The following is a 15,241-nucleotide window of genomic DNA, read 5'->3' as shown; positions in this document are numbered from 1 at the left end:
TGCTCAGAGTGGCTGGGTTTCCACCACACAAAATTATTTGCATTTTTGCTTGGGTCCCAGCATCCTGCTTCCGAAGAACTGAATGGTAGCCTTAAAGGAGTCTCCTGTAATAGTGGCTAAAAACTAACTCCCACCTCTGCTACTTCTTTCTTCCTAGTATCTTTCCGTTGGTCACCCTGTGTTACGCCATCTGCTTCTCCATGTAAGACTAACACTTTCTCTAAACCTGCCTGTCATCCTACAAACCTTTACAGGTAAATGTAGGTGCCTTTTTGATCCCTCCCTATCCAACTCCCAGTTGAAAGATCAGAGACAGCCACGGCTTGGTCTAAGCCTCACTACAAATACTCTGAATTCATCCTTAACAACACCTGCAGCAATTAATCTACTTTGGTGAGGAAATACAAATGAATCTGAAGGCTATCACGCTGTGAATGCAAACTATCAACAAGAACGGTCCAGGTTCAAAATGTTTTATGCTATTAAGAACCCAAGTGCTTGGGCGCCTGCACCTGTATGGGAGACCAGAAAGAAGCACCTGGTGGCCGGCGCCGTGACTCACTAGGCTAATCCTCCGCCTAGCGGCGCCGGCACACCAGGTTCTAGTCCTGGTCGGGGCGCTGGATTCTGTCCCGGTTGCCCCTCTTCCAGGCCAGCTCTCTGCTGTGGCCAGGGAGTGCAGTGGAGGATGGCCCAAGTGCTTGGGCCCTGCACCCCATGGGAGACCAGGAAAAGCACCGCGGCGGCCATTGGAGGGTGAACCAAGGCAAAAGGAAGACCTTTCTCTCTGTCTCTCTCTCTCACTGTCCACTCTGCCTGTCCCAAAAAAAAAAAAAAAAAAAAAAAAAAAAGGACTCTGTCCAAAGGATATAAACTAGGACAACAGAAATTGGTAGACTCATATGTTTAATTGGCTTTCCCCCCCATTAGCTTTAACCTGGTTTCTCCAAATTTTGCTGAAGCCCACTCTGCAATGCATTTTAAAAATCTCCCCTTTTATATATGGTTGTGTGATGTGTAATGATGTTTTGGTCAATGATAAGCTTCATATAACAACAATGGTCCCGTAAGGTTATGTCACTCAATGACATCATAGCTGTCTTGGTTTGTGGAAATACACGCTTACTTTGCACAATGCCAAAACTTTTCATCCCACCCAGTAAGCAAACCATGACTACACAGATAGGACCCTTGGTGTCCTCAGGAGACTGGTTCTAGGACCACCACCAACACCAAGGGGATGTGCAAGTCCTTCGAATAATGTTCTTTTTATTTTATTTTATTTTTATTTTTGACAGGCAGAGTAGACAATGAGAGAGAAATACAGAGAGAAAGGTCTTCCTTTTGCCGTTGGTTCACCCTCCAATGGCCGGCGTGGCCGGCGCACCGCGCTGATCCAATGGCAGGAGCCAGGTGCTTCTCTTGATCTCCCATGCGGGTGCAGGGCCCAAGCACTTGGGCCATGCTCCACTGCACTCCCTGGCCACAGCAGAGAGCTGGAGTGGAAGAGGAGCAACCGGGACAGAATCCGGCGCCCCAACCGGGACTAGAACCCGGTATGCCGGCGCCGCAAGGCGGAGAATTAGCCTATTGAGCCACGGCGCCGGCCTCGTATAATGTTCTAATCTAGGAACATCTTCTTAGATACTTTACATCATCTCTAGATTGCTTATAACTAGTGTGATGTAAAGAGTTGTAAAACTGCATTGTTTAGGGAATAATGACAAGAATAAAAGTCTGTACACGTTCAGTACAAACCTAATTTTTTCCTGAATAATTTCAGTTCATAGTGGGTTGAACCCAAGGGTACAGAACCCATGGATACATAAGGGCCACCTGCATGTTTCATGCTGAACTAAATTCCCTGCCACAATGGGTTCAATGGTAAGAAGTCCTTAGGGAAATAACAACAACGTGTCTTAGGGTTCACCTATTCTTTCTTTCAATAAGTGTTTATCAGTGACATTATGTACCAGGCACTGGGGTCACACAGTGACCAAGAGGCAGACTCAGCCCTCAAATTGTTGGGGTTTCCGGGAAATGAGGCTAAGTAAATAACCACTGACAATAAGGTGCACCTGGCTGTGTTTCAACGGTGACAGCCAGGACCCAGAGAAATAGACAGCAGAGCCATAGACCGCTTTTGTGGGGGTGGGGGAGTTTGTTCCCCCACTATTACACACTAGGCAGGTTCAGGGGGTGGAGTCTGGGAGGGAGAGCACTCTAGGAAGATGGCAATGGTTCCAGCATGTTCCATAGAGGGCTGGAAAGAGAGCAGGAACTTTGCTCATTTGCCCTAACTCTGCATTTCCTTGATTTCTATAGGGTTCAGGATGACTATTCTCATCAGCGGCTGTGCACATCAGTCAGTAAACATATTTTCTGCAACTCAAGTCCCTTGTAGCTGCTCCCATTCATAGTTTCCCAAGGCATGCTGGCCAGTTTACAGTTACTGTCATGTGAGAAGGTGGCTTCTTTCCAAGCTTTTAAGCTTTGATTTGAGAAAAACACAGAAAACATCCTAGACCATTCACTATAAACCCCTCACGCTGACCATTCACAAGTGAAACTTGCAACGTTGGTGAGCGATTCTGCTACAGAGAAGACCTTGCTCAGCCATGCTTTTCCTTTCATTACGCCACTGCTTCCAATCCGCAGCCCAGGGCTGAATTTCACAAGCCTGTAACACAGGGAATCGCGCCTAACAAGGACATAATCTAAAAGGTGGGGGAACTCTACACACAGGGATACATTAATCACAGCATTTACTGGTGATAGTAGAAAAACAAAACAAAACAAAATTTAAATGTGCTCAGATGGATGAACGATTAAATGAAAATAGTATATCCATTACTGGAATTTATGTGACTATTAACAACGCTGAGTACCTTGGCAAATGCCTGTAAAAGGCAACGTTAAGCAGAAAAATAAAATACATAGAATTACCCAGGCACTATGATTACAACCATACAAGAGATAGAAACATGAGAAATGCTGGAAAGAAATCCACCACAACGAGAGCAGTAGCTGAGTTAGAGTGCTGGGACTGAGTCCCCTCCTATTTTCTCTATTTCTTTCTCTTTTTCTCTGTTATCAAATTCCAATATATATATTTTTAATTAATTTATTTATTTTCATTTTATTCGAGAGGCAGACAGACTGATAGATAGAGATCTTCCATCTGCAGTTCACTCCCCAAATCAGCCAGGCTTTGCCAGGCTGAAGCCAGGAGCCTGGAACTCCATCCAGGTATTCCACGTGGGTAGCGGGGACCCGGGTTACTTGAGCCATCATCTGCGTCCTCCCAGGATGCATATTAGCAGCAAGTTAGATCAGATGCAGAGTAGCCAGGGTGTGAACCAGGCACGCACGTGTGGGACGCGGGTGTCCCAAGCGGCAACTGTGCCAAATGCCTTCCCTTATTTTCTCTGTTTCTTATATTGCATTTGTAATGCTTTTAAAATCTGAACCCCACAAAGTGTATGAACTCTTGAGGCCAGCATTGTGGGGTAGTGGGCATTGCGGCCTGCAATGCCAGCATCTCAAAAGGGCACTGGTTCGAGTACCGGCTGCTCCACTTGTGATCCAGCTCTCTGTTAATGGCCTGGGAAAAGCAGTGGAGGATGGCCCCTACACCTGCGTGGGAGACCCGGATGAAACTTCGGGCTCTGGTCTGGCTCAGGCCTAGCCATTGTTGACACGTGGGGAGTAAACCAGAGGATGGAAGATCTCTCTGTGTCTCTCCCTCTCTCTCTCTGTAACTTTGCCCTCCAAATAAATAAATCTTTTTTTAAGGAAGGAGTATTTAAAATAAGCAATTTGAACATTTTCATACCCAAGTAGCATGCACAAGGCAACATGAGATGAGTATCAGTTTGTGAATCTCCTCATTAAAATGTGTCACCTTCACCATGAATGGATTTATAGGCATTATCTCAACCCACTGATGAACTTCTTACTGTCTTCCTGGCAAAGCAGGATGAGGAGTGAGACACAACACCTCGAGGATCTGACAGACATCCAGTGTACTTACAAAAGCCAGAGTTGAAGAACACATGTGGGATGGTGGGCTTTTTAAACTGACTTTTGCAAACTTTATTATTCTTTAGGGTACAAGGTAAAAAGATCTTTTCAAGGGCAGCCTGAATAAGGGTCTATGATCCTAATTACCTCTCTGACTATTCTGATTTGGATGTGTTCGTAGAGGATAAACGACTTGATTTCCTGTGTCTCTTTCTCAACTATGACGCAATGTGCACCCATGGCATGGGTAACAGGGTGGGGTGGGGGGCCTTAGGACTTAGAGGGGAAGCAGAGCACAGAGGTTGCTTCTCTTTCTTCACAACTGTGAAAGCTCAACTGGAAAGAATGAGCTGTTTTTATTCCCTCCGATCAAAGGTGACTACATCAGTTTTAGTCGCTCAAAGCAAGGCATTTAGGTTGTATTACAGTTAACTCCTTCCAAGCAGAAAGAATAGCAATGGAAGTTGTGGAATTTCCTTTTCTGTCGATTTTTAACAATAGGTTAGATATACATCTGGCCTTGAATGCCTTAGGCCCACTGCACACAGAAACAGAATGAACAAAAATAGCGCACACACAAAACACCCCGGTGTGGTCCAGTCACTCTCTCAGGGATTGTACAGACAGTTAAAAACCGTGTACATTCTCCCTCTATCTCCAGCCAACTCCAAAGTCTGAACTACAACAAGCCCGGCAGAGACTTAGAAAAGTGACCCAAAGGGATTTACCTGCACCAGGAGTTCCAGTTTCCTGTCATCGAGAAGATGTACTTGACATCGACGGCCCTCCGTCATCTAAGAGGGAAGAGAAATGGCGGTCACTGAGAAGCGAGCGCTGGACAAAGGGTTAGAGGGATGACCCCACCAGGCCCATCCCTCGGGGTAAACTTCTCCCGGGAACTGGCGGCCAAGAAGGAGCAAGGATGGAGCCTTCTTGGATGGCTCAAAATTCCTTGGATGGGTGCCCAAAATTCCTCCAAGTGTACTAGGTGGCTTCCACCTGGCCGGAATGAGCACCAGAAAACCCATGGGTTTCCTTCCTGCCCTGTCTTCCAGTGGACTCAACAGCCTACACCATGGGTCCCTGGTTCTCCCCACCCACTTTACAAAGACCAAAACAAAGGAGGCGCAAAAACGGACCCTGCCCTGTCATGTGGCTCGGCCGTCACAGTCCTTCTCAAAGGTGAAAAAAAAAGCCAGCCCCCTCTCCTACTCAGCACTTCATCAGTATGTCCAAAGTAGCATGGGCTCCTGTACAAAAACCCCCTTATTGCTTGCTCAAAGGAAGCCATCCCATCATTCTCCCATCCAGTCCGATTTCCCCAGTTTTTGGAATCTAAATCTAAACAGCTTGGATGTCCTGCTGGGATAGGTCTAATCTCAAATGTCCCTTGATTGTGCATTAAAAATGACTCAGCAGTCTCCAGCTCTGAAAAAAGCCATCAAGAAATGCTTCCCCTACTCCCAACCACTCTAGCAAAGAGCTTAAAACAGGCGGCACGTGGCCGGGAAACTTCAGCCCAACGCCTTGCCATTTTGCACACAGAAGCCAAAGCACCCAGTTACAGAGGTTAGATGGACAGATGTGCCATCTTTCCTCACCTCACTCTCAACTTCAGAAAAATCCACTCAAGTCCTAGTAGAATCTACCCTGCACCTAGCAGGCATGCTGGCAGTACCACTGAATTGCAAAAATCCATCAGCTTCATTTAAGTCATTGCTCTAAATTCCCTGAAAGCCACTACAAGTTTAAATTACACTGGAATCTGCTGCCACATACACTCTCCCTGTGTGAAGGATTCCTTCATCAAAAAAGAAAAAAAAAAGAGAACAAAATGTTAATTTTCATAGACTAGTTAACAGCAATTGCACAGGTACTTTGGGAAAAACTTTATCTTTGCAACTTTTCCACTTCATTTTTATCAAGCACTACAAAACACACAACATATTACATAACCATCTAGAGGGGTAGAGTTATGTTTCATCCATCAGGAAAATGCTTTCTTGATACTGTTCTCCAATCTCTCTGACACACAGTAAGGGTGAACTCCAGAAATGTGCCTATCTCTTTTCCATCAAGCTCCACTGATAATGAGAATGTGCAACCCTTCTGTCCTCACCCTCATTAGCAAACAGGTGAATATGTGCACAAATCACCAAGCACAGGCCCACGACAGCGGCAACTCCAGGCAGCATCTTGAACCAATCTCAGCACAGCCACCTAAGCCAAAACCCTACTCATAGGCTCCTTAAAAAGATCCTTAAAAAGCACTGGATGGGCCAGCACCATGGCTCACTAGGCTAATCCTCTGCCTGCGGTGCCAGCACCCCAGATTCTAGTCCCTATTGGGACGCCGGATTCTGTCCCGGTTGCTCCTCATCCAGTCCAGCTCTCTGCTGTGGCCCAGGAGTGCAGTGGAGGATGGCCCAAGTCCATGGGCCCTGCACCCACATGGGAGACCAGGAGGAAGCACCTGGCTCCTGGCTTCGGATCAGCGTAGCTCCAGCCGTAGCAGTCATTTGGCGGGTGAACCAACGGAAGGAAGACCTTTCTCTCTTTCTCTCTCACTGTCTAACTCTGCCTGTCAAAAAAAAAAAAAAAAAAAAAAGGTCTGGATGGAATTTTACAAGCAGCAGCAATGGGGGCCAGCCATGACTCACTTGGTTAATCCTCCACCTGCGGCACAGGGTTCTAATCCCGGCTGCCCCTATTCCAGTCCAGCTCTCTGCTGTGGCCCAGGAAGCGGCCATTTGGGGGGTGAACCAACAGAAGGAAGACCTTTCTCTCTGCCTCTCTCTCTCACTGTCTATAACTCTACCGGTCAAAACAAAACAAAACAAAAACAAAAAACAAGCAGCAGCAATTTAGTTCTCATCAAAAGGAAAGAAAGAAAAATGGAGTGGAAGTTCTGGGAGAGAAAAGTGGTGCGCCCATCCAGCATATTAGGTTGACATTCTTCTAAAAATGTTTATCATAGGTTTGAGAAAATTCGCAAGAGTCTGGGGACAGAGCAAGTTTCAAGAAGGAAAGATGCTTTTCCTGTGCACCTTTGAAACACAAAAGTTTTCAGTTTCATTATACTGTGAAAGGTTATAGGTGGTTATAGGTACCAACACACCTCTGAGTTACCCACTCACATTCCAATAAATTTTATGAAAACAAATTGCGATCTGAAAGACATTAGTGTATCAAAGTTTTAATCACAGAAATAAAAAAAAACAAAGAGTATATCATTTTCTCAAAACATTTGAAAGCGTATAAAATCTGTAGCATTACTTAAAAGTCATCCGGAGGTTGTCAGCTACCCATGAAAAATAAAATTCTCACTGCATGAAATAATCTCACCTTATCAGCTCAGCGATTTGAGGAAGGAGCTTTCACTATCTGGCCAAGGTCTTTCAAGTTCACCCTCTCCTCAACAAAGCCTCACCACTAATTCCCAGGACATCTGTAAGCATGCTCCATATCTAAGGGCCTCCCTCACAGAAAGCCAAGTGTCCTTGCAAAAAGCCTGGCACAGGGAACTGCATCTAAACAGAAATTCACCTTCACATCAACACACGTTTGAAGGCACAGCTGTCTTTTGACAGCCCGGCTGCTCTTTGCTTTTCAAAAGGGGCACCTGTTTGCTATTCCGTACCCACAATCTGAGTTTCCCGTGCCCACGGTCGGTTCAGAGAAGGTTCACTACTCTGCGTGTGCACAGGGAAGGATCAGACATCTGTAGCTTTGTCGGGCTTGCCAGGAACTCTGAAATTTCTCCTTGAATACTAACCATTGTAAAATAATACTGCTTTCCTTTTTTTTTTTTTTTTTTATTTCATTTTCAGCTGCTAGGTCAGAAGAGGAGCCCTGGCATCACCCTCAAAGGAAATCCCTTCAAGAACAAGGCTTCTCAGAGATGTCAGCTGGCTACTACCCCAACCATAAACCGTCTTGCTACAGTACAACCCTGCACCAAGCACACAGGTCTGCCAAGTGCACAGAGACGTAAAGGACATACGGACAGTCCGGTAGTCATTTTGAAAGTGAGAGGCGTGGTCAGTGGTGCAGCAGGTTGGGCCATGGCCAGAGACACCAGTAGCCCATATGGGCACTGGTTCAAGTCCTGGCTGCTCTACTTCCTATCCAGCTCCCTGATAATGTGCCTGGGAAAGCAACAGAAGATGGCCCAAGTCTTTCGGTCCCTGTACCCATGTGGGAGACTCATATGGAACTCCAGGCTTCTGGCTCCAGCCTGGCCCAGTCTCGGCTGTTGTCCCCATTTGGAGAGTGAACCAGCAGATGGAAGATCTCTTTCTCTGTCTCTCTCTGTAATTCTACCTTTCAAATAAATAAATAAATAAATCTTTAAAAAAATGTGAGGTGTCCACCCCAATAAATCCAGCTTTTCTGTTAAGATGGTCTCTGAATTATGAAGACTGTGCATAAACACCAAGAAATGTTGATGACGCTAGCTTAAGCGAGCAAAGCAGGATATGAAGTGATATGTGCATTACAAAGTAGCCAATGAAACCGTCCTACACATCGGATTAGGAGGCAAAAATAAAACCAGTTGATGAGCTAGGCTGTCAGGCTTACAGGTGGTTCCTCCCCACCCTACTCCATCCAAATATTACTCAGCCCGCTGTTTCTTCCCTTTCCCAGCTTAAAAAAAAGTCATCAAGAATTTCATCTGGGAAGATGAACGCCACTGTACGAACTCGGCCACAGGAAATGGAGTCTGAGAGTTTTCGCAGAAAATTCTCTTAGATTGCCTACATTTTAAGATCTAAAATCCAATGTATTAATTTATAACGGAGAATTAGAGTTGTCACATAGGCCAGGATACTCGAGATTGAGTGGCTGACACGTGCTCTCTCTGCAGGCAGAATTAATGGGAAGACGCCTGTGACCACGAGTGATTCTGAGCCTGGAGAGGAGGATTTAGAGAGATCTACAGGGGCCAGCACTGTGGTGTAGTGGGTAAAGCCGCTGCCTGCAGTGCCGGCATCACACATGGGCTCCAGTTAGAGTCCTGGCTGCTCCACTTCCAGTCCAGCTCTCTGCTATGGACTGGGAAAGCAGTAGAAGATGGCCCAAGTTCTTGGGCCCTGCATCCACGTGGGAGATCTGGAAGAAGCTCCTGGCTCCTGGCTTCAGATTGGCACAGCTCCAGCTGTTGCATTCAACTATGGAGTGAACCAGCAGGTGGAAGACCTCTCTCTGCCTCTCCTTTTCCTTCTGTGTAACTCTGACTTTCAAATAAAATAAATCTTAAGAGAGAAGGGGGGAGGGAGGGAAGGAGAGGAAGGAGAGAGAGGAGAGAGAGACAGAGAGAGAGAGAGAGATCTACACTTGACAGTATCCATCTACAACAGCCTAATGTATTCATGATGGGAAGGGGGCGGGGCTAAAATTCAATGAGGCAAGGGAACGCCCCCTTTGAGCATAGCCTTCCTGCAAAATAACCACTGAACCAGCAATGCCAATCTTTCAAGTGGTGATTTTGAGTTTCTTTTGTACAGAGAGGCACAGGATACCAAGGTCAGGGTGTGGATGTGTTTTTCTGACTGAGGTCTAGACTGGAACCGTCTAAGGAGGGCAGCCCTGAGCCGTTCTGCTGCTCTACCCAGATGGCAGCTGATGGGATTCAAGGTCTGGCATGTCTTAAAGACGAGTCAGAAAGCCACAAACGTGCTCTGTTAAGAACATTTGCAAAGGGGCCAGTGCTGGGGCAAAGCAGGCAAAGCAGGGCAAAGCCTCTGCCTACGGTGCCAGCATCACATATGGGCATCAGTTTGTGATCCGGCTGTTCCACTTCCAATCCAGCTCTCTGATTATGCCCTGGAAAGGTGGTTAGAATTGACCTTAGTGCTTGGGCCCCTGAAGACCCAGAAGAAGCTCCTGGCTCCTGGCTTTGAATCAACTCAACTCCAGCCATTGCAGTCATATGGGGAGTGAACCAGCAGATGAAAGACCTCTCTCTCTCTCTCCTTCTCTCTCTCCCCGCTTCTACCTCTCTGTAACTGTCTTTCAAATAAATCAATCTTTTTTTCTACAGATTCATTTTTATTTGAAAGTCAGAGTTACACTGAGAGAAGAGAGGCAGAGAGAGAGGGAGAGGTCTTCCATTAGATGGTTCACTCCCCAAATTGACTGCAACGGCTGGAGCTGCACCAATCCGAAGCCAGGAGCCAGGAGCTTCTTCCGGGTTTCCCATTCGGGTGCAGGGGCCCAAGGACTTGGGCCATCTTCTACTGCTTTCCCAGGCCATAGTAGAGAGCTGGATCAGAAGAGGAGCAGCCGGGTCTTGAACCAGTGCCCATATGGGATGCCGGCGCTTCAGGCCAGGGGGTTAACCCACTGCACCACAGCACCGGCCCCATAAATAAATAAATCTAAAAACAAACAAACAAACAAACAAACAAAAAAAAAACAAAAAAAACACCTCTCTAACTCTGCCTCTCAAATAAGTAAGTCTTAAAAAAAAAAAAAAAAAGATTTATGGCTGGCGCCGCGGCACACTAGGCTAATCCTCCGCCTTGCGGCACCGGCACACCGGGTTCTAGTCCCAGTCGGGGCGCCGGATTCTGCGCCGGCTGCCCCTCTTCCAGGCCAGCTCTCTGCTGTGGCCCAGGAGTGCAGTGGAGGATGGCCCAAGTGTTTGGGCCCTGTACCCCATGGGAGACCAGGAGAAGCACCTGGCTCCTGGCTTCGGATCAGCGTGGTGTGCCGGCCACAGTGCCAGCCACGGTGGCCATTGGAGGGTGAACCAACGGCAAAGGAAGACCTTTCTCTCTGTCTCTCTCTCTCACTGTCCACTCTGCCTGTCAAAAAAAAAAAAAATTTGCTCTTCAACTACAAAACCATGCCCATCCCATTTCCATGTATTTCTAATCACCTTTGCCTAGATAAATGTAGTTTCTTTTTCTCTTTGTCTCTTCCTTTTAGCCACTTTTTGGATATCCTCCTTCCCCCTTCCCTCGCTCCATGCCAAATAACTTATGTGCCACAGTCTATAAGTACCTGCTCCACAAGTCCACTGTGCATAACATTTCTATAGAAATGTAATGAGGTTGTACAAATGACTGCAGGGTGAGATTCTGAACTCAGAAAAAAACAAGAGTGGTTTGAGAAAGAAAAAACAAATAGCAGTCAATCAACGCATGTCCTAGTACATTTCTTCTGTTTCCTAAGGCTAATTTCTACCAAAATTCCATCAGGAACACTTATTAGGGACTGGGGGAGAGCTGTTTAGGGTAAGGTTCATGGGCCTGCAGATGGCATTTTTCTAATTTGGTCATCCAGTGCCTGTGTGTTGATGCCTCTGTGCAAAATGAGTTACCAAGCTGTGATCCATGTTCATTTTAATGACGATACACTTAAAACAGATGATAAAATAAGAAATAATAACACCAGCATTCCCCAAAGTCAGGACTTAACAGTTCCAAGATACCCTTTATTGAGGAAAACAACCACTATTCTCCAAGCAACCCGCAACGCTGTCCTTGAAAACTTTATCATCAAACAGAACCTGCAGAATTCAAAGCAGCATCGCAAAGACCGCCATCTTCCATCGCCCAGCACGTCCTGCCTGCACGAGCTTCCTTGACCCAAGGGACAGCCCAAGGATGCCAGATGCATTACAGCAGCACCTCACACTCTGCCCTTTGACCCAGGACATTCCGTGGCTCAGAAGGAAATTCCAAGGCCATGACTACAGCTTCCTGGCTCAAGTCACTGTGGGAGCGCCTGCTCTCTGGGTTACATCCAAAGTGTCCCCTTCTCTTTCCACCTCTGCTTCCTCTGCAGGAAAATGAAATGAAGGCACAAGAACCAACGGAAGCCACACAAAGAAGCAAGACAGCAAGATTTCAGTAATCACAAAGCAAGTCGCACCCAGGAGAGGAATGAATGCAACACATTCACACCCATCAGCAAACCCAACCTGACAGCGAACACTCAGACAGAAGGGGCTCCAGTTAAAAATACTCACCTACGGCCCACACCCAACCTGTACCATGGAAATCGAGATTCACAGCAGTGTGCACCATGGCGGCCTGCTCAGTCTTCCATGATTAAAGGCATATTGTCCATTTTCATGACAATTCCTGCCACCACCACCCCCGACCTTGGATGAAATGACAAGGGCTGGGCCAAGGCAAAGCCAGGAGCCTGGAACTCCATCTGAGTCTCCCACATGCATGGCAAGGCCCAAGCACTTGGGCCATCCTCTGCTGCTTTCCCAGGTGCATTAGCAGGAGCTGGATCTGAAGTGGAGCAGCCCGGGCTCCAGCAGCATTTTACTGGGGATGCTGACATCACAGGCAGGGGCTTACCCCACTGCACCATCACATTGCCCCTCTGAATTCTCATTTCTCTCAAGCTTACTTCTTTTGTTTGTTTCTGAGTGCTATCATGTTAAAGGGGGATGATAATGGGAGACAAAGAGACACAAGAGCTCTATACCAGGCTCTCTAACCTCCGGCAGCTCCCTGCACTTTTATGACTCTCCTGAACACGCAAAGGTGTGCCCTTGAGCCACTTGGCTGCTGAATACAGCTGTAGTGGATAAAACCCACACAATGTTCTTAAAGGAGTGGATCTATTAGAAATAAATCACCATGACAATGCAATGCAATTACAGAAGCTCAAACAGCCACACATTGGCCTTCTGCAGGTTTGCACTGGACAAGGTTCTCACTGGGGCCCGCACTGCACTTGGGGATCGTGGGAAAGCACATTCTAGAGACGCTGCTGCTGTTGCTTGGGTGTCTCTCCACTTGCAGCAACAGGAAGCTGGGTTTTCTCTCATAATGCAGAAAGAGGATTTGGTGGTGTCGTGGGCTGCTCAAGGCCCGGGGACAGGGCAGGATTGTCTTGGGGGGCAGTCTGAGCCACCCGACGCTGCGGCTGTGAGGACCCAGAGGTCTCCATGCATTCCTGCCACAAGCTCTCCTGCACCATCAGTGTAGTCCTCTCCACGGCCCTGGTGTCATAGAAACTTACGATCACTCTCAGGACCCAAGGTGAGATGATGGGGAATGGACCAGGCAGGTCAGAGACGAGCACGCCAGCAAGCTGCATTCTGGGTCTCCTACGATCAACTGCGTTCCACCTTCTGACAAAACCTCGCAGCATAATGCCAAGCTTAAGGCGTGGACAGTGACTAGGTTGCATCTCAGATAAAGTTCAGCGGGAACGTGTTCACCCAGTGCACAATACCCTAGTGTGTCTGGCAACCAGCACTGGCTACCTAGGAGGAAAAGGACATCAGGAGATGCGAAAGCACGTGCCCAGAAGTCACACTATATACTTCAGCCCCCAACTTGGGGAGCACAGGGCAGCAAGGCCAGGAGTGAACAGTGGGCAGGAGCAGGGAAGGCCTCCAGGCTCCTGGCAGGTAGCAGCGTTGTTTGCAGGCCAGCCTAACTAGCTAGACACCTCATGAATGGTAAGCTTAAGTTCTGCTGCTGCTAGAGTGTCTTCTACAAATGGGATTTTCTTTATGTCTACTTAAGAGTACAATATTGCAATATTTTCTTTTTTTGGAGGCAGGGAGAGAGAGAGAGAGAAAGAGGTATCCTTCATTCACTAGCTCACTCTCCAAATGCCTGCAACAGCTGGGGCTGGGCCAAGCCAAAACCAGGAGCCAGGACCTGCATTTGGGTCTCCCACACGGGTTGCAGGGGCCCAAGTATCTGAGTCATCGTCTGTTGCCTCCTAGGGTGCGCATTAGCAGGGAGCTGGTGTCAGCAGCCAGAGCTGGGGCTTGAACTCAGGCACTCTGATAACAGAATGCAGACATCTTACCTGGCTAGGATAACCACTATGATAAACACTCACTCCGTTATCAGGATTTTAACCCAGTATTTCACCTAGATACACAAACTTATTATGGCTTATAATTCACAGCACAGCAGCAGGTGTCTGCTCTCTACCCAGGCCTGGGAACCCACATGGCTCTGATGGTGCAACTGCAGCAGAGGGAGTCTCTGAAGGCACAGACTTGACCCCACTCCAAAGTGCTGCTCTCATGCTATCAGTATTATTATTTGGAGAGGGGTAGGGCAGGGAACAGATCCTATCCCTTCTAAGGAAAGGGTAGCCGGGAATTCAGATCTGAGAGGGAAAGCTGTGCAGCCTGAGCCGAGACGGCTGGGAACCAGAAGGTGGAGGGGTGCAGAGCAGATCCTGAGCAGATCTGGAGTCAAGGCCTAGGAGGAGAAGCCAGGTGTGGCCTAAGGCCTCCTCTTTCGGGGACGGGTGTTGTGGTGCAGCAGATTAAACTGCTGCCTGGGCCGCAGTCGGAGAGACTGGGATCAAGTCCCATCTCCACTCAGATCCAGCTTTCTGCTACTGCAACCTGGGAGGTAGCAGATGATGGCCGACGTACTTGGGTTCCTGCCGCCCATGTGAGAGACTCAGATGGATTTTCTGACTCCTGGCATCAGCCTGGTCCAGATCCAACTGTTTTGGGCATCTGGGGAGTGAACTAGTAGATATATGGTGTGTGTGTGTGTGTGTGTGTGTGTCCCCCTCCGTGATTCTGCCTTTCAGATAAATAACACACCACAAGACTCAGTTTTTCAAATGCTCTCCTTCCCTCAGGTCTTCTCAGTCCCAAGTCCCAGCCATCCTTGACTTTTAAACTCTGTTCCCAAGGCCAGTGTCGTGGTGCAGAGGGTTAAGCCACCACTTGTGATGCCAGCATCCCATATCCTAGTGCTGATTCGAGTCCCGGCTGCTCCACTTCTGATCCAGCTCCCTGCTAATGCATCTGGGAAGGCAGCAAATGATGGCCTAAAGAGCTTGGACCCCTGCCACCCATGTGAGCGATCTGGACAGAATTCCTGCCTCTTGGCTTCCACCTGACCCAGTGCCAGTTTATGTGAACATTTGGGAAGTGAGTCAGTGGATAGAATATATATATATATATATATATATATATATATGTGTGTGTGTGTGTGTGTATGTGTGTGTGTGTGTGTGTGTGTGTGTATCTGTCACCACTGCCTTTCAAATAAGTAAAATAAATGTTTAATAAGTAAATAAATTCTGTTCCTCTGAGGGCCACCCCTTGCCCTGCCTGAGGGCCTGGCCCCCATGGTTCCTTTGCCTGGAAACACCTGGTCTTCTCTCTTGCAGTCAGGGGATCCTCCCCAGGTGTCTGCTCCACGTGGCACACTCAGCTGCCTTCTGGGAGACAGGTGAGAGGCAGTCACTAGCTTGAGGG

General features: G+C 47.7%; 1 protein-coding gene and 1 pseudogene across 10 annotated transcripts in view; both read right to left on the bottom strand.

Annotated features, from left to right (window-relative positions):
* The window catches only part of FRMD4A (FERM domain containing 4A), a 647,838-nt gene that overhangs the window by 192,583 nt on the left and 440,014 nt on the right, over positions 1 to 15,241 (bottom strand). For all 10 annotated transcript variants that reach the window (XM_051820846.2, XM_051820845.2, XM_051820848.2 and 7 more), the window contains one exon: positions 4,752 to 4,817. In XM_051820846.2, the coding sequence (XP_051676806.1) occupies positions 4,752 to 4,817 (66 nt within the window). The remainder of the gene's footprint in view (positions 1 to 4,751; positions 4,818 to 15,241) is intronic.
* LOC108178138 (NADH dehydrogenase [ubiquinone] 1 alpha subcomplex subunit 1-like) lies at positions 6,001 to 12,059 on the bottom strand (annotated as a pseudogene).

Source organism: Oryctolagus cuniculus, chromosome 13 (genome assembly GCF_964237555.1).
Source record: "Oryctolagus cuniculus chromosome 13, mOryCun1.1, whole genome shotgun sequence".
In the NCBI taxonomy this organism is placed as follows: domain Eukaryota; kingdom Metazoa; phylum Chordata; class Mammalia; order Lagomorpha; family Leporidae; genus Oryctolagus; species Oryctolagus cuniculus.
This window is presented reverse-complemented; position numbering and strand designations above follow the sequence as displayed.